General features: G+C 48.8%; 1 protein-coding gene across 4 annotated transcripts in view; it reads left to right on the top strand.

The window, feature by feature from the left end:
* The window catches only part of afap1 (actin filament associated protein 1), a 163,136-nt gene that overhangs the window by 42,398 nt on the left and 101,642 nt on the right, over positions 1-19,096 (top strand). The window contains exon 1 of one of the 4 annotated variants that reach the window (XM_052459351.1): positions 13,336-14,104. The exons of 1 other annotated variant lie outside the window; for it this stretch is intronic. In XM_052459351.1, coding sequence (XP_052315311.1) covers positions 14,053-14,104 — 52 coding nt within the window. In that variant the 5' untranslated portion in view covers positions 13,336-14,052. Of the gene's footprint in view, positions 1-13,335; positions 14,105-19,096 lie in introns of those variants that run through there. 2 more of the 4 variants (XM_052459350.1, XM_052459358.1) reach the window with 2 other exon arrangements.

Genomic DNA, 19,096 nt, shown 5'->3' with positions numbered 1-19,096 from the left:
CACCTGCACGCACAAAAGAGAGCAAGCATGCACGCAAGCACAAGTTCCTCGGCGTACACATTGCTGACAATCTGAAATGGTCCACCCACACAGACAGTGTGGTGAAGAAGGCGCAGCAGCGCCTCTTCAACCTCAGGAGGCTGAAAAAATGTGGCTTGGCCTCAAAGACATTCAGAAGGCGAGGTCAGTACAGGTGCATCCGAGATGAGACTGAAAAACAGCTTCTATCTCAAGGCCATCAGACTGTTAAATAGCCACCACTAGACAGCTACCACCCGGTAACTCAACCCTGCACCTTAGAGGCTGCTTCCCTATATACACTACCGTTCAAAAGTTTGTGGTCACATAGAAATGTTCTTGTTTCTGAAAGAAAAGCCATTTTTTTTTGTCCATTAAAATAACATCAATTTGATGAGAAATACAGTGTAGACATTGGTACGGCCAGCATCCAAGAGTCGCCTCTTCACTGTTGACGTTGAGACTATTTAATGAAGCTGCTAGTTGAGGACCAGTGAGGCACCTGTTTCTCAAACTAGACACTCTAATGTACTTGTCCTCTTGCTCATTTGTGCACCGGGGCCTCCCACTCCTTTTTCTATTCTGGTTAGAGACAGTTTGTGCTGTTCTGTGAAGGGAGTAGTACACAGCGTTGTATGAGATTTTCAGTTTCTTGGCAATTTCTCACATGGAATAGCCTTCATTTCTCAGAACAAGAATAGACTGACGAGTTTCAGAAGAAAGGTCTTTGTTTCTGGCCATTTTGAGCCTGTAATCGAACCCAAAAATGCTGATGCTCCAGATACTCAACTAGTCTAAAGAAGGCCCGTTTTATTGGTTCTTTAATCAGAAACACAGTTTTCAGCGGTGCTAACATAATTGCAAAAGGGTTTTCTAATGATCAATTAGCCTTTTAAAATTATAAACTTGGATGAGCTAACACAACGTGCCATTGGAACACAGGAGTGATGGTTGCTGATAATGGGCCTCTGTACTCCTATGTAGATATTCAAAAAATCTGCCGTTTCCAGCTACAATAGTCATTTACAACATTGACAATGTCTACACTGTATTTCTGATCCATTTGATGTTATTTTAATGGCCAAAAAAATTAGCTTTTCTTTCAAAAACCAGGACGTTTCTAAGTGACCCCAAACTTCTGAATGATAGTGTACATGGACATGGAATGACTGGTCAATTTAATAATGGAACACTGGCCACTTTAATCATGTTTACATACTGTATTACTAACTTCATATGTACAGTATGTACTGTGTTCTACATTGCTCGTCTTAATATTTAGATATTTCTAAATTCCATTATTTTACTTTTAGGTGTGTGTATTGTTGTTAATTCTTAGATATTACTGCACTGTTGGAGCTAGGAACATAAGCATTTCACTACACCCGCAATAACATCTGCTAAATATGTGTATGTGACCAATATAACATTTGATTTGATATCTCTTTCTCTCCCTCTCTATCCCCGACATGCTTTCTCCTACGTTCCCTCTTCTCTCTTTCTCTCCCTCTCTATCCCCGACATGCTTTCTCCTACGTTCCGTTCCCTCTTCTCTCTTTCTCTCCCTCTCTATCCCCGACATGCTTTCTCCTACGTTCCCTCTTCTCTCTTTCTCTCCCTCTCTATCCCCGACATGCTTTCCCTCCTTCTCTTTCTCTCCTCTCTATCCCCGACATGCTTTCTCCTTTCCCTCTTCTCTCTTTCTCTCCCTCTCTATCCCCGACATGCTTTCTCCTACGTTCCTTCTCTTTCTCTCCCTCTCTATCCCCGACATGCTTTCTCCTACGTTCCTTCTCTTCCTCCCTCTCTATCTCTTTTCTCTCCCTCTCTATCCCCGACATGCTTTCTCCTACGTTCCCTCTTCTCTCTTTCTCTCCCTCTCTATCCCCGACATGCTTTCTCCTACGTTCCCTCTTCTCTCTTTCTCTCCCTCTCTATCCCCGACATGCTTTCTCCTACGTTCCTTCTCTTTCTCTCCCTCTCTATCCCCGACATGCTTTCTCCTACGTTCCCTCTTCTCTCTTTCTCTCCCTCTCTATCCCCGACATGCTTTCTCCTACGTTCCTTCTCTTTCTCTCCCTCTCTATCCCCGACATGCTTTCTCCTACGTTCCCTCTTCTCTCTTTCTCTCCCTCTCTATCCCCGACATGCTTTCTCCTACGTTCCTTCTCTTTCTCTCCCTCTCTATCCCCGACATGCTTTCTCCTACGTTCCTTCTCTTTCTCTCCCTCTCTATCCCCGACATGCTTTCTCCTACGTTCCCTCTTCTCTCTTTCTCTCCCTCTCTATCCCCGACATGCTTTCTCCTACGTTCCCTCTTCTCTTTCTCTCCCTCTCTATCCCCGACATGCTTTCTCCTACGTTCCTTCTCTTTCTCTCCCTCTCTATCCCCGACATGCTTTCTCCTACGTTCCCTCTTCTCTCTTTCTCTCCCTCTCTATCCCCGACATGCTTTCTCCTACGTTCCCTCTTCTCTCTTTCTCTCCCTCTCTATCCCCGACATGCTTTCTCCTACGTTCCCTCCTCTCTTTCTCTCCCTCTCTATCCCCGACATGCTTTCTCCTACGTTCCTTCTCTTTCTCTCCCTCTCTATCCCGACATGCTTTCTCCTACGTTCCCTCTTCTCTCTTTCTCTCCCTCTCTATCCCCGACATGCTTTCTCCTACGTTCCCTCTTCTCTCTTTCTCTCCCTCTCTATCCCCGACATGCTTTCTCCTACGTTCCTTCTCTTTCTCTCCCTCTCTATCCCCGACATGCTTTCTCCTACGTTCCCTCCTCTCTTTCTCTCCCTCTCTATCCCCGACATGCTTTCTCCTACGTTCCCTCTTCTCTCTTTCTCTCCCTCTCTATCCCCGACCTGCTTTCTCCTCCCCTCTTCTCTCTTTCTCTCCCTCTCTATCCCCGACATGCTTTCTCCTACGTTCCCTCTTCTCTCTTTCTCTCCCTCTCTATCCCCGACATGCTTTCTCCTACGTTCCTTCTTCTCTCTTTCTCTCCCTCTCTATCCCCGACATGCTTTCTCCTCGTTCCCTCTTCTCTTTTCTCTCCCTCTCTATCCCCGACATGCTTTCTCCTACGTTCCTTCTTCTCTCTTTCTCTCCTCTCTATCCCCGACATGCTTTCTCCTTTCCCTCTTCTCTCTTTCTCTCCCTCTCTATCCCCGACATGCTTTCTCCTACGTTCCTTCTCTTTCTCTCCCTCTCTATCCCCGACATGCTTTCTCCTACGTTCCCTCTTCTCTCTTTCTCTCCCTCTCTATCCCCGACATGCTTTCTCCTACGTTCCTTCTTCTCTCTTTCTCTCCCTCTCTATCCCCGACATGCTTTCTCCTACGTTCCTTCTCTTTCTCTCCCTCTCTATCCCCGACATGCTTTCTCCTACGTTCCTTCTCTTTCTCTCCCTCTCTATCCCCGACATGCTTTCTCCTACGTTCCCTCTTCTCTCTTTCTCTCCCTCTCTATCCCCGACATGCTTTCTCCTACGTTCCCTCTTCTCTCTTTCTCTCCCTCTCTATCCCCGACATGCTTTCTCCTCGTTCCCTCTTCTCTCTTTCTCTCCCTCTCTATCCCCGACATGCTTTCTCCTACGTTCCCTTTCTCTCTTTCTCTCCCTTCTATCCCCGACATGCTTTCTCCTACGTTCCTTCTCTTTCTCTCCCTCTCTATCCCCGACATGCTTTCTCCTACGTTCCCTCTTCTCTCTTTCTCTCCCTCTCTATCCCCGACATGCTTTCTCCTACGTTCCTTCTCTTTCTCTCCCTCTCTATCCCCGACATGCTTTCTCCTACGTTCCCTCTTCTCTCTTTCTCTCCCTCTCTATCCCCGACATGCTTTCTCCTACGTTCCTTCTTCTCTCTTTCTCTCCCTCTCTATCCCCGACATGCTTTCTCCTACGTTCCCTCTTCTCTCTTTCTCTCCCTCTCTATCCCCGACATGCTTTCTCCTACGTTCCCTCTTCTCTCTTTCTCTCCCTCTCTATCCCCGACATGCTTTCTCCTACGTTCCCTCTTCTCTCTTTCTCTCCCTCTCTATCCCCGACATGCTTTCTCCTACGTTCCCTCTTCTCTCTTTCTCTCCCTCTCTATCCCCGACATGCTTTCTCCTACGTTCCCTCTTCTCTCTTTCTCTCCCTCTCTATCCCCGACATGCTTTCTCCTACGTTCCCTCTATCTCTTTCTCTCCCTCTCTATCCCCGACATGCTTTCTCCTACGTTCCCTCTATCTCTTTCTCTCCCCCATCACATATTTTCTGTCCTTCACTCTATTTCTCTCAACATGTCTACATTTCTCTCTTTCCCCCCCCCAAAGTGTCATGTCATCATATTGCAGGACGACAGACTCTTTGTCAGTGTTGTGGAGGGTTAGTGTGAGCCAGCATGTCTGCTCTTACCACTCTACAGACCGTAGAGGTCTACAGACCGTAGAGGTCTACAGACTGGGGACAAGGCCAGTGTTGTGCTACAACCCCCAGATCTGTGTCCTTACTTCAATAAATGAATCTGGAGGAGAGAAAAGGTTATTTGCGTCACGGATGTTTTGCATAGAGCCTAACGTGTGTTCTGGACATGTGACTCCGGTCGACAGACTACGTAGTTCACTCAACTCCAACCTCCGAACACACACACGTAGAAACGTGTACACACACACACACACACACACACACACACACACACACACACACACACACACACACACACACACACACACACACACACACACACACACACACACACACACACACACACACACAGCACTGTTGAGGGATGTATATAGAGATGGAGCCACACCCAGTGTTGTGATATGGGGAAATCCTATATTTTAATAGTGACAATGTGTAGTCACACCCAGTGTTGTGAGATGGGGAAATCCTATATTTTATAGTAACAGTGTGGAGACAGCAGGGTGTCAGTGACAACAGTTTCATGGCTGCAGTGCAAGAGTGAGGGTACAAGTATGTGCGTGCGTGCGTGCGTGCGTGCGTGCGTGCGTGCGTGTGTCCATTAGGTTATCGTTGTCATGCAGCCAAACACTGACATCAACACTGACACTGAAAGCCCAAGAAAGAGTTGATGCAAGAGATACAATCCGTCGCTAGTATACAACTAGTATACAACTAATATACAACTAGTATACAACTAATATACAACTAGTATACAACTAGTATACAACTAATATACAACTAGTATACAACTAATATACAACTAATATACAACTAGTATACAACTAATATACAACTAATATACAACTAGTATACAACTAGTATACAACTAATATACAACTAGTATACAACTAATATACAACTAATATACAACTAGTATACAACTAATATACAACTAGTATACAACTAATATACAACTAATATACAACTAGTATACAACTAATATACAACTAATATACAACTAGTATACAACTAGTATACAACTAATATACAACTAGTATACAACTAATATACAACTAATATACAACTAGTATACAACTAGTATACAACTAATATACAACTAGTATACAACTAATATACAACTAGTATACAACTAGTATACAACTAATATACAACTAGTATACAACTAGTATACAACTAGTATACAACTAATATACAACTAGTATACAACTAATATACAACTAATATACAACTAGTATACAACTAATATACAACTAGTATACAACTAATATACAACTAGTATACAACTAATATACAACTAATATACAACTAATATACAACTAGTATACAACTAATATACAACTAGTATACAACTAATATGCAACTAATATACAACTAATATACAACTAGTATACAACTAATATACAACTAATATACAACGTGTGTACATGTGCGCAGAAACACTTCAGGTTGTGCATTCAATTCAGGTTAAAGATTGACACCTTGCATGGTCACACTATAGCATATCCTCCTGTCTTGTACACACTCTGCCTCAAACACACATTCAAAGAAACACAACACCCACACACCTCCTCCCATCCATTGCACCACATCTTTAACACTGGTGTAAACGGGTCCATCTTTCATCGCCCTCCAGCTCAGCTTCCTCTCTGAAGCAGGGGCGGCAGGTAGCCTAGTGGTTAGAGTGTAGGGGCGGCAGGTAGCCTAGTGGTTAGAGTGTAGGGGCAGCAGGTAGCCTAGTGGTTAGAGTGTAGGGGCGGCAGGTAGCCTAGTGGTTAGAGTGTAGGGGTGGCAGGTAGCCTAGTGGTTAGAGTGTAGGGGCGGCAGGTAGCCTAGTGGTTAGAGTGTAGGGCGGCAGGTAGCCTAGTGGTTAGAGTGTAGGGGCGGCAGGTAGCCTAGTGGTTAGAGTGTAGGGGCGGCAGGTAGCCTAGTGGTTAGAGTGTAGGGCGGCAGGTAGCCTAGTGGTTAGAGTGTAGGGGCGGCAGGTAGCCTAGTGGTTAGAGTGTAGGGGCGGCAGGTAGCCTAGTGGTTAGAGTGTAGGGGCGGCAGGTAGCCTAGTGGTTAGAGTGTAGGGGCGGCAGGTAGCCTAGTGGTTAGAGTGTAGAGGCGGCAGGTAGCCTAGTGGTTAGAGTGTAGGGGCAGGTAGCCTAGTGGTTAGAGTGTAGGGGCGGCAGGTAGCCTGTGGTTAGAGTGTAGGGCGGCAGGTAGCCTAGTGGTTAGAGTGTAGGGGCGGCAGGTAGCCTAGTGGTTAGAGTGTAGGGGCGGCAGGTAGCCTAGTGGTTAGAGTGTAGGGGCGGCAGGTAGCCTAGTGGTTAGAGTGTAGAGGTGGCAGGGTAGCCTAGTGGTTACAGTGTAGGGGCGGCAGGTAGCCTAGTGGTTAGAGTGTACGGCAGGTAGCCTAGTGGTTAGAGTGTAGGGGCCAGGTAGCCTAAGAGTGTAGGGGCGGCAGGTAGCCTAGTGGTTAGAGTGTAGAGGCGGCAGGTAGCCTAGTGGTTAGAGTGTAGGGGCGGCAGGTAGCCTAGTGGTTAGAGTGTAGGGGCGGCAGGTAGCCTAGTGGTTAGAGTGTAGGGGCAGGTAGCCTAGTGGTTAGAGTGTAGGGGCGGCAGGTAGCCTAGTGGTTAGAGTGTAGGGCGGCAGGTAGCCTAGTGGTTAGAGTGTAGGGGCGGCAGGTAGCCTAGTGGTTAGAGTGTAGGGCGGCAGGTAGCCTAGTGGTTAGAGTGTAGGGGCGGCAGGTAGCCTAGTGGTTAGAGTGTAGGGGCGGCAGGTAGCCTAGTGGTTAGAGTGTAGGGGCGGCAGGTAGCCTAGTGGTTAGAGTGTAGGGGCGGCAGGTAGCCTAGTGGTTAGTGGGGTAGCCTAGTGGTTAGAGTGTGTAGCGGCAGGTAGCCTAGTGGTTTGAGTGTAGGGGCGGCAGGTAGCCTAGAGGTTAGAGTGTAGGGGCGGCAGGTAGCCTAGTGGTTAGAGTGTAGGGGCGGCAGGTAGCCTAGTGGTTAGAGTGTAGGGGCGGCAGGTAGCCTAGTGGTTAGAGTGTAGGGCGGCAGGTAGCCTAGTGGTTAGAGTGTAGGGGCGGCAGGTAGCCTAGTGGTTAGAGTGTAGGGGCGGCAGGTAGCCTAGTGGTTAGAGTGTAGGGGCGGCAGGTAGCCTAGAGGTTAGAGTGTAGGGGCGGCAGGTAGCCTAGTGGTTAGAGTGTAGGGGCGGCAGGTAGCCTAGTGGTTAGAGTGTAGGGCGGCAGGTAGCCTAGTGGTTAGAGTGTAGGGGCGGCAGGTAGCCTAGTGGTTAGAGTGTAGGGGCGGCAGGTAGCCTAGTGGTTAGAGTGTAGGGGCGGCAGGTAGCCTAGTGGTTAGAGTGTAGGGGCGGCAGGTAGCCTAGAGGTTAGAGTGTAGGGGCGGCAGGTAGCCTAGTGGTTAGAGTGTAGGGCGGCAGGTAGCCTAGTGGTTAGAGTGTAGGGCGGCAGGTAGCCTAGTGGTTAGAGTGTAGGGGCGGCAGGTAGCCTAGTGGTTAGAGTGTAGGGGCGGCAGGTAGCCTAGTGGTTAGAGTGTAGGGGCGGCAGGTAGCCTAGTGGTTAGAGTGTAGGGCGGCAGGTAGCCTAGTGGTTAGAGTGTAGGGGCGGCAGGTAGCCTAGTGGTTAGAGTGTAGGGGCGGCAGGTAGCCTAGTGGTTAGAGTGTAGGGGCGGCAGGTAGCCTAGTGGTTAGAGTGTAGGGGCGGCAGGTAGCCTAGTGGTTAGAGTGTAGGGGCGGCAGGTAGCCTAGTGGTTAGAGTGTAGGGGCGGCAGGTAGCCTAGTGGTTAGAGTGTAGGGGCGGCAGGTAGCCTCGTGGTTAGAGTGTAGGGGCGGCAGGTAGCCTAGTGGTTAGAGTGTAGGGGCGGCAGGTAGCCTAGTGGTTAGAGTGTAGGGCGGCAGGTAGCCTAGTGGTTAGAGTGTAGGGGCGGCAGGTAGCCTACTGGTTAGAGTGTAGGGGCGGCAGGTAGCCTAGTGGTTAGAGTGTAGGGGCGGCAGGTAGCCTAGTGGTTCGAGTGTAGGGGCGGCAGGTAGCCTAGTGGTTTGAGTGTAGGGGCGGCAGGTAGCCTAGTGGTTAGAGTGTAGGGGCGGCAGGTAGCCTAGTGGTTAGAGTGTAGAGGCGGCAGGTAGCCTAGTGGTTAGAGTGTAGGGGCGGCAGGTAGCCTAGTGGTTAGAGTGTAGGGGCGGCAGGTAGCCTAGTGGTTAGAGTGTAAGGGCGGCAGGTAGCCTAGTGGTTAGAGTGTAGGGGCGGCAGGTAGCCTAGTGGTTAGAGTGTAGGGGCGGCAGGTAGCCTAGTGGTTAGAGTGTAGGGCGGCAGGTAGCCTAGTGGTTAGAGTGGGGTAGCCTAGTGGTTAGAGTGTGTAGAGGCGGCAGGTAGCCTAGTGGTTTGAGTGTAGGGGCGGCAGGTAGCCTAGAGGTTAGAGTGTAGGGGCGGCAGGTAGCCTAGTGGTTAGAGTGTAGGGGCGGCAGGTAGCCTAGTGGTTAGAGTGTAGGGGCGGCAGGTAGCCTAGTGGTTAGAGTGTAGGGGCGGCAGGTAGCCTAGTGGTTAGAGTGTAGGGGCGGCAGGTAGCCTAGTGGTTAGAGTGTAGGGGCGGCAGGTAGCCTAGTGGTTAGAGTGTAGGGGCGGCAGGTAGCCTAGAGGTTAGAGTGTAGGGGCGGCAGGTAGCCTAGTGGTTAGAGTGTAGGGGCGGCAGGTAGCCTAGTGGTTAGAGTGTAGGGCGGCAGGTAGCCTAGTGGTTAGAGTGTAGGGCGGCAGGTAGCCTAGTGGTTAGAGTGTAGGGGCGGCAGGTAGCCTAGTGGTTAGAGTGTAGGGGCGGCAGGTAGCCTAGTGGTTAGAGTGTAGGGGCGGCAGGTAGCCTAGAGGTTAGAGTGTAGGGGCGGCAGGTAGCCTAGTGGTTAGAGTGTAGGGGCGGCAGGTAGCCTAGTGGTTAGAGTGTAGGGGCGGCAGGTAGCCTAGTGGTTAGAGTGTAGGGGCGGCAGGTAGCCTAGTGGTTAGAGTGTAGGGGCGGCAGGTAGCCTCGTGGTTAGAGTGTAGGGGCGGCAGGTAGCCTAGTGGTTAGAGTGTAGGGCGGCAGGTAGCCTAGTGGTTAGAGTGTAGGGGCGGCAGGTAGCCTAGTGGTTAGAGTGTAGGGGCGGCAGGTAGCCTAGTGGTTAGAGTGTAGGGGCGGCAGGTAGCCTAGTGGTTAGAGTGTAGGGGCGGCAGATAGCCTACTGGTTAGAGTGTAGGGGCGGCAGGTAGCCTAGTGGTTAGAGTGTAGGGGCGGCAGGTAGCCTAGTGGTTAGAGTGTAGGGGCGGCAGGTAGCCTCGTGGTTAGAGTGTAGGGGCGGCAGGTAGCCTAGTGGTTAGAGTGTAGGGGCGGCAGGTAGCCTAGTGGTTAGAGTGTAGGGGCGGCAGGTAGCCTAGTGGTTAGAGTGTAGGGGCGGCAGGTAGCCTAGTGGTTAGAGTGTAGGGGCGGCAGGTAGCCTAGTGGTTAGAGTGTAGGGGCGGCAGGTAGCCTAGTGGTTAGAGTGTAGGGGCGGCAGGTAGCCTAGTGGTTTGCGTGTAGGGGCGGCAGGTAGCCTAGTGGTTTGAGTGTAGGGGCGGCAGGTAGCCTAGTGGTTAGAGTGTAGGGGCGGCAGGTAGCCTAGTGGTTAGAGTGTAGGGGCGGCAGGTAGCCTAGTGGTTAGAGTGTAGGGGCGGCAGGTAGCCTAGTGGTTAGAGTGTAGGGGCGGCAGGTAGCCTAGTGGTTAGAGTGTAGGGGCGGCAGGTAGCCTAGAGGTTAGAGTGTAGGGGCGGCAGGTAGCCTAGTGGTTAGAGTGTAGGGGTGGCAGGTAGCCTAGTGGTTAGAGTGTAGGGGCGGCAGGTAGCCTCGTGGTTAGAGTGTTGGGCCAGTAACCAAAAGATTGCCGGATCGAATCCCGAGCTGACGAGGTAAAAATATATCGTTCTGCCCCTGATCAAAGCAGTTAACCCACTGTTCCCCGGTAGGCCGTCATTGTAAACAAGTATTTGTTCTTAACTGATTTGCCTAGTTAAATAAAATGTCAAATCTGCATTGGCAATTTTATTTCATAAAGTCTGCTCTCAACTCAACAAGCACTCCTCCTATTGGTCATGTTATTTACTACAGGTAGCCTAGTGGTTAGAGGGTTGGGCCAGTAACCGAAAGGTTTCTGGATCGAATCCCCGAGCTGGAAAGGTAAAAATCTGTCATTCAGCCAGCCCACTGTTTCCCAGGCGCCAAAGATGTGGATGTCAATTTAAGGCAGCCCCCCGCGCCTCCTCTGTACAACCCCCTTTCCCTACTAGCTAAAGTCTGTTCTCAACTCAAAAAGCACTCCTCCTTCCACTACTTTCCTGTACAGTAATTAACTCACTTAAGGGGCATCTGGGACTACATACCATAATGCACAGCATACACTAACTGTAAGGAATGCCATGTCGGATCTACTACAGGTCTCACAGCCTGTCCTGCTGTAAACTTGCCCTGCTGTAAACCTTCCCTGCTGTAAACCTTTCCCTGCTGTAAACCTTCCCTGCTGTAAACCTTCCCTGCTGTAAACCTGCCCTGCTGTAAACCTGTCCTGCTGTAAACCTGTCCTGCTGTAAACCTGTCCTGCTGTAAACCTGTCCTGCTGTAAACCTGTCCTGCTGTAAACCTGCTGTAAACCTGCCCTGCTGCTGTAAACCTGTCCTGCTGTAAACCTGTCTAAACCTGTCCTGCTGTAAACCTGTCCTGCTGTAAACCTGTCCTGCTGTAAACCTGTCTGTAAACCTGCCACCTGTCTTGCTGTAAACCTGCCCTGCTGTAAACCTGCCCTGCCCTGTCCTGTAAACCTGTCCTGCTGGCCTAAACCTGTCCTGTCCTGTCTGTAAACCTGTCTTGCTGTAAACCTGCCCTGCTGTAAACCTGTCCTGCCCTGCCCTGCTGTAAACCCGCCCTGCTGTAAACCTGTCCTGCTGTAAACCTGTCCTGCTGTAAACCTGTCCTGCTGTAAACCCGTCCTGCTGTAAACCTGCCCTGCTGTAAACCTGTCCTGCTGTAAACCTGTCCTGCTGTAAACCTGTCCTGCTGTAAACCTGTCCTGCTGTAAACCTGCCCTGCTGTAAACCTGTCCTGCTGTAAACCTGACCTGCTGTAAACCTGTCCTGCTGTAAACCTGTCCTGCTGTAAACCTGTCCTGCTGTAAACCCGTCCTGCTGTAAACCTGCCCTGCTGTAAACCTGTCCTGCTGTAAACCCGTCCTGCTGTAACCTGTCCTGCTGTAAACCTGCCCTGCTGTAAACCTGTCCTGCTGTAAACCTGTCCTGCTGTAAACCTGCCCTGCTGTAAACCTGTCCTGCTGTAAACCTGTCCTGCTGTAAACCTGCCACCTATCCTGCTGTAAACCTGTCCTGCTGTAAACCTGTCCTGCTGTAAACCTGTCCTGCTGTAAACCTGCCCTGCTGTAAACCTGTCCTGCTGTAAACCTGCCCTGCTGTAAACCTGTCCTGCTGTAAACCTGTCCTGCTGTAAACCTGCCCTGCTGTAAACCTGTCCTGCTGTAAACCTGTCCTGCTGTAAACCTGCCCTGCTGTAAACCTGTCCTGCTGTAAACCTGTCCTGCTGTAAACCTGCCCTGCTGTAAACCTGCCAAACCTGTCCTGCTGTAAACCTGCCTGCTGTAAACCTGCCTGCTGTAAACCTGTCCTGCTGTAAACCTGCCCTGCCTGCCCTGCTGTAAACCTGTCCTGCTGTAAACCTGTCCTGCCCTGCTGTAAACCTGCCCTGCTGTAAACCTGTCCTGCTGTAAACCTGCCACCTTTCCTGCTGTAAACCTGCCCTGCTGTAAACCTGTCCTGCTGTAAACCTGTCCTGCTGTAAACCTGCCTGCTGTAAACCTGCCCTGCTGTAAACCTGTCCTGCTGTAAACCTGTCCTGCTGTAAACCCGCCCTGCTGTAAACATGCCCTGCTGTAAACCTGCCCCTGCTGTAAACCCATCCTGCTGTAAACCTGTCCTTGCTGTAAACCTGCCCTGCTGTAAACATGCCCTGCTGTAAACCTGCCCTGCTGTAAACCTGCCCCTATCCTGCTGTAAACCTGCCCTGCTGTAAACCTGCCCTGCTGTAAACCCGCCCTGCTGTAAACCCATCCTGCTGTAAACCCGTCCTTGCTGTAAACATGCCCTGCTGTAAACATGCCACCTATCCTGCTGTAAACCTGCCCTGCTGTAAACCTGTCCTGCTGTAAACCCATCCCTGCTGTAAACCTGCTCTGCCCTGCTGTAAACCCGAACCTGTTTTACAATCCTGCTGTAAACCCGTTTGCTGTAAACATTAAACATTTTTGTAAACTTGTCCTGCTGTAAACATGCCACCTATCCTGCTGTAAACCTGTCTTGCTGTGAACCTGTTTTACAATATTGTGTTTACATTTTTCTTGTTTCTTGAACGAGAAAAGTGAGATGTGAGTGAGATAAAAGCTTTTAACAGGCCTGTCTAAGGAAATCAGCTCCGAACACAAAATGTGTGTGGTAGTCCTTTTCTGGCAATTTTACCTAACCCAAAACTCTACTCTACTAACATACAGTAGAAGTGAAGGTTAGGTTGGATTTTTGGGGGGATAGCAAGGCACACACCTGCAAGTGTTTAGTTTATAGTCTACAAAGACCTTCATTACATGTGACTTGGTTTCATATGTGTCAATGTACACATGGTATAACTTTTCAGTTCAGCGTTTCCATAGCATACCTACCTACCTAAGCTATTCTACACTGGTGAGTCGTGAGTTGGAGGAGGTAGATGGCCTGCTACTGTATGTATATATCCGTGTATTGCAACTTGAGCTGCACTCTCCTTCATATCTGTCATGGCTGGCTTTTGTTCTCCCCTTCGGACACAGGACACAACTTCACGATTCGGCCCCTGTACGTGCGGGGGTGTGCGGGGTGCAGGGACAGACGCGACCGGTCCTTAATGACCTACTATTACCATAAGCTGCCGATTTCCCCCATCCCTAGGGGCGAGCCAGCCCGAGTTCAATATCCCATCTGTCGCAGAGCAAAAGGGGGAGAGTGGGGCTAGTCCTCTCTGGCCGTACGTGTTTTTATTTTTATCCTGAGCTAACTGCAAACTTCCAGACAGAGAGAGCGCTGGGCGGAGAGAAACAGTTGCGTCTCGTTTTACAGCGAAGAGAGCGAAGGAGATACAGAAAAACAGTGAAGGGGACAGATTTTAAAGCGCAGTCTTCCCTCGGCGCACTTGCTTATAAGACACGATTAGCTCTCTATATTATAGTTGATCTGCCAGCACCGTGGTGCAAAACTGCAGATGCAAGCATTCAAACAAGATCCGCTCTGTTTCTGAGCCGAACAGGGCATGCAGGCACAGGCAGTTTGACTAGCGAGAGTTTTGAACGAGGAAGGAGGACGGAAGGAAGCAAAGAGGGAAGAGGAGGAGAAAAGAGCCGGAGAAAAGTTTGAAAGGATACGCGAGACCGGAGACGTTGCCGGTTGGTCACCGTGAAGAAAGGCTATTCAAAGCTGGTATCGCGGGGAAAATCTATCCTCGGATAAACAGACGAGGGTCTGTCGTTGGCCGCTGCCGGGTGGGGAGAGGGATTGTATTGATATTCAGCAGCTGCCGGGAACGCGCCTGATTCCGTTTGCTGTTTGGGGAATAGATGCGCTGGGAAGCCACGATGCGGAGCGATCCCATTTTGTTCGCTTCCAGGGGTGAGTGTCTATTTTAACGTTATCATGCGCTTTGTTTCAGTGGCGCCAACAACTGGCCGCTGAAATTATTGATATGTATCTGAAAAATATATTTACAATCACCCCTTGATAGTCTGTTGGTTTTAAAATGGAACGGTTCAATAGGCAACACGCTCACTGGAAGTGAAAAGCAGCGGATAGGGGGAATTGATTGTCTTGTCAATACAATGAATGGTTTATAACAATGTATATCCTAATAGTAACAATGCATTATTGGTTATCATTATCGTCCTGCATTGTAAAATGTAATTTCAGATTTGCTACAATTAAGTCGTGTAATGAATACAGTTCTTTATACAGTTATGTTTCTTCTCATAATTGAGACACGGAGAGACACACAGGGGGTTGCTGCGAGCTGGAGGCTGGAGAGACTGCTGGCCACCTCCGGCTCCTGAAAGTATCGTTGGGATCATGGTTTTGTTGTCCATGGAATTACTTTTGCGACTGTAGTAGCCTAGCAGGTTGCAACCTGAGCCTTCCCCGTCCTTTACCCTCCCTCAAGCCAATACAGCCCTTACGGCGTCCAGGCAGTCCCGCAGGATAATCACTGGGTTATGCTCTAGCTGGGCGCAGCTGCCGCCCACTGACTCTGGACGAAGTGACCGCTGACACATTTTATCGAGGGAAGCGCACTTGGGGTGCTTTATTGGACATGCGTTTTACGGGCTCAGCGATTTGGGGGCATTACCTTTGCTAGTGTACCACCAGTTAATTAGGGCAACATTCGTTTCTATAGCAGCCGCGGAATGGTTATGTTTATGTACCAGTCTTATTTGAAATCAAAGTTAGTGTCATATTAAGCTTGCTTTACACTAATCAAGCAATTTTGTATCATATTACTTTACACACATTATTGCGGGGTGCTACTCAAAAGGTTGCCATGGTGTTACAACTCATGTGTTACATAGGACCAGATACTTAAGGTCAACCAAGAGGTCATTTTAAGATTTTCCCCGAGGTCAATAACATAGTCGTGGTTTGACAACACCAAGTGGCTCCATATCTCTTGTTTGTCTGCAGGAGACTGTATCCTTACAATAACACAGCCTGGCTCCAGCGTTAGCCTCTTCCAGCCTACTTGGGTTGGAAGCTGCGTGGTATCAGGGAGCTCCGCGGCGTATTCCGGCTTCACATGTGGTGGCGTTCCCGACAGGACTATTGTGTAGTAACGCTGTAATCTCAAATCCACGCCACGTGAGCATGTGACAAGTGTGTTTTTGGCTGGAGGGCTGGGACAGCTAGGGTGTTTTTAGGTTTTTGTACTGCGATCAGCCTACTCACCAGTGGGGGTACGAGCAGCAGGCAACTAGCTTGGCACTTAGAAATAAATACATTTCTTTCAGCAAGTCCCTGTTTATAAACCCTTACGAGGTGCCGTTTGAGAGCAATACGAATGGAGTGTTAATGTGTTTATTTCTGTTTATTATTGTAGTTTTCCCCTGGGTCGGAAACCCTCAGACGATGTGGCATTAATTTGCACCGCGTTGGGTGCCTGTGATGTGGGCATGGTGTCAGTGATTTAGCCCCCTTCGTTGGTTGGCCCATTTGGTTCTGGTTTTAGGGGAAAGGGATACCCCACCCAGCACCCCAATGATGATGGATTTTTAAAGGCTTTCACGTGTCAGAAAATCCATCGGGACCACCTTTCAACGACAGGAAAACCTGATCCAATGAAGAGGAGAAGAGAGATTCATTTATTTTTATAATCGCTCACCAAAGTCAATCATTGAACTTGCATTCAGTCACAGAGAGTTTAATTCCAACACTAATTGGAGACCTTTAGCCCCTCTCCCTCGCCTGTTAATAGCCTTATGCACATTGGTTTTCCAATGTGACGAAGAGCCATTATGTGACTGACGGCCTTGATTCAGATTTATATGAGACTTGTGTCATACAGTGTAACTGTCATTCAGTATGACTGTCATTTGGTGTGGCCATCATATAGTGTAACTGCGCCCTTATCCAATACAAATCCAAGACCCTTTTACTTGATGTAACATTGGCTTTGCATGGCCATCTGATATAATCTCCAAATGCACACAGTATGAGTCATTATAAAAGACTACTTCTGCCACTCTTTGGTAATATCCTCGGGGCAATAACGACTACAAGTGTTGTTGATTATTTCTCATTAACCTCTAGCCTGATGTAATAGGCTTAGCAGCCTACATAAAAGGATGAGCCGGTTAGCTAGTTAGTTTGTCTGTCTGGGGCAAAGATTTCAGATGAAGGTGGTCTGGATGGAGGATGGAACTACCCGAGTTACAGGGTTAGGGTGGGTTCTGTCTCAGCCAAATGTAGGGTCGTGGATTTAGGGAGGGGCACAAGGGTGGCTTTTGGAATAAAAACAACGACATGGCTGAAAATGGAAGTGATGGGAGAAGAAAGGGTGGTTGTGGTCTGTGTTTGGGTGGAGTCTAATGGGAATAAACACGTCAAAGACTGTCTGGTTTGGAGCTGTCAATCAAAGGGCAAGTGGCTTGAATCTTAATGTCACGGTAGATAACGTGGCATTGGGCCAATACATGGATGGCTCTATCTTTACCACAAACGTTAAGTATGAGATGGGAACCAGAATGGTCATCTCATCTGCCTCCTATTCTCTTTGGCTTTCTTTATTTATTGGTTGAATGCAATTGGCTGGTGACTTTACAACAGTCCAGGATGGAATGCCATCCTTCCTGCACCACCAAGTCTCCTCCATCCTCTCTGCACCACCAAGTCTCCTACATCCTTCCTACACCACCAAGTCTCTTCCATCCTTCCATTCCTCCAAGAGAGATGAGTCCAACCGAAATCCAGAGCCTCTAACCACTATCCTCCTCTCCTTTCCTTACTCCATCCCCCTCTTTGTGGTTTGGTTTCAGATTGAGTGCTTTGTAATTATCCTCTTACACATAATGGAGGAGTTTCACTCTCTCTGTCGCTTTCTCTCTGTCTCTTTCTGTCTCTTGCTCCCCTACTTCCCTCTCTCTCCCCTCTTTCTGTTCCCCGTCTCTCTCTCTCTCTGAACTACAGAATCCAACTTCCCATCTCTCAGATGAGGTTTTGAGCAGTAGATCAGTCGATCAGTCTGACTCAGATGTTTGTGGTTTGGCCATAGAGAGAGATAGAGGACTAATCTTTATCTGTGCTATTATAGCGTCTGTGACTATGCGCAGCGCCATTGAGGATACAACTCATAGGAATGCCCACTCAGTTGATTTATTTGACTACTTTAAAATGGCGGAAGCACGGTGGAGCGCCCTCAATGGCGCTGCCCATGCTAAAATAGCCTTCTGGCCACTAGAGGTCTCTATCATTCTCTATAGGTTTGGCACTGATGAGATGATATAAACCACGGTGATGTTCCCTTGTCATACCCTGTGGAACACAGACAGAGCCCTGGTAATTACAGACCACGATAGAGAACGCTCTCATCATACACTAACGCCTCCACTGTGCTTCTCATCTTACAGTACATGTGTATGCTTTCAGCGGAAAGGACTCAAAAGCAAGAGTGGTTTATTAAAGGTTTATTGCGTTTTTTTGAGCATGGTTTGATATGATGTAGAGCCTTTTGATTGTGGTGTTTGTGGCCTGCAGGCCCCGAATTTGGTCTTCAGAGTATATGTGCTTATTCATGTATAAATATGATGCAGATCTGTCACGAGAGTCATGGTTGTTCTACCCATTTAAATCTGATTGCTGTGGAATATTGTAATCTACTGAAATAGTCCCCAGGTTAACTTTTCTGGGTCAAACAGGGGCCCCAGAGAGAGAGAGAGAGAGTTCCAGAGGCACAATGAAGGTGGCGTGTTTTCCCGCTCTGGACACCGCGAGATCGGGCTTCCTCTCTCTGAGCGTGGGTGTGGACTGCCTGGAGGAAATGTGCCGACTCAGACCCAGGAGTAAGGCACTCAGTTTACCCAGACCGAGGGAGGAAGGGAGAGAGGAAAGGAGGGAGGGAGAGAGAAAGGGAAGTGCCAACCCAATCCAAACAGACTAGGGCCCGGTTTCCCGATAGCGATGGAATTTAGGTTTACAAGTGTTTTGCCTCTTTCCTACAACGGCCGAAGATGTAACATGTGTTTCCCAAAACACAAGGCAGAGAACGGTCGCTAAGTCCGTTGTTAGAGCATGTGTCGATACTGGGAGGATCGAAAGATGGGGAGCACTGCTCTCGGATCAGTTTCTCCATTCAAATATTTCCTTAACATTAGTATTATTTCACAGTACTGACGACGGATCAGCTTCTAGAGAGATATTAACACCTATGGCTGCAAATATGGAGGCGGCTTATTGTAATACTTACCCAATACAAATGCACAATACTACAGACTTGGCACATCATTGTGCATGTTGGGGCGGCAGCGTAGCCTAGTGGTTAGAGCGTTGGACTAGTAACCGGAAGGTTGCGAGTTCAAACCCCCGAGCTGACAAGGTACAAATTTGTCATTCTGCCCCTGAACAGGCAGGCAGACTGGCAGACTGTTCCCAGGCCGTCATTGAAAATAAGAATATGTTCTTAACTGACTTGCCTGGTTAAACAAAGGTTAAACAAAGGTTAAATAAAAAAATGTTAGGCGACACATTATGAAATATATTGAGACAAATTACAGACACTAACCAACAATGCACCTCAGCCACGCTCAAGGTCCTAAAAGATATCATAACCATCATTGATAAAATATAATACTGTGCAGCTGTATTCATCGACCTGGCCAAGGCTTTCAACTCTGTCAATCACCGCATTCTTATCGGCAGACTCAACAGCATTGGTTTCTCAAATGAATGCCTCGCCTGGTTCACCAACTACTTCTCAGACAGAGTTCAGTGTGTCAAATCGGAGGGCCTGTTGTCTGGTCCTCTGACAGTCTCTATGGGGGTGCCACAGGGTTCAAATCTCGAGCCGACTCTTTTCTCTGTATACATCAATGATGTTGGTGATTCTCTGATCCACCTCTACGCAGA

Source organism: Oncorhynchus keta, chromosome 13, assembly GCF_023373465.1.
Source record: "Oncorhynchus keta strain PuntledgeMale-10-30-2019 chromosome 13, Oket_V2, whole genome shotgun sequence".
In the NCBI taxonomy this organism is placed as follows: Eukaryota; Metazoa; Chordata; class Actinopteri; order Salmoniformes; family Salmonidae; genus Oncorhynchus; species Oncorhynchus keta.
The sequence above is the reverse complement of the archived record's forward strand: the minus strand, read 5'-3'. Positions and strand labels throughout refer to the sequence as shown.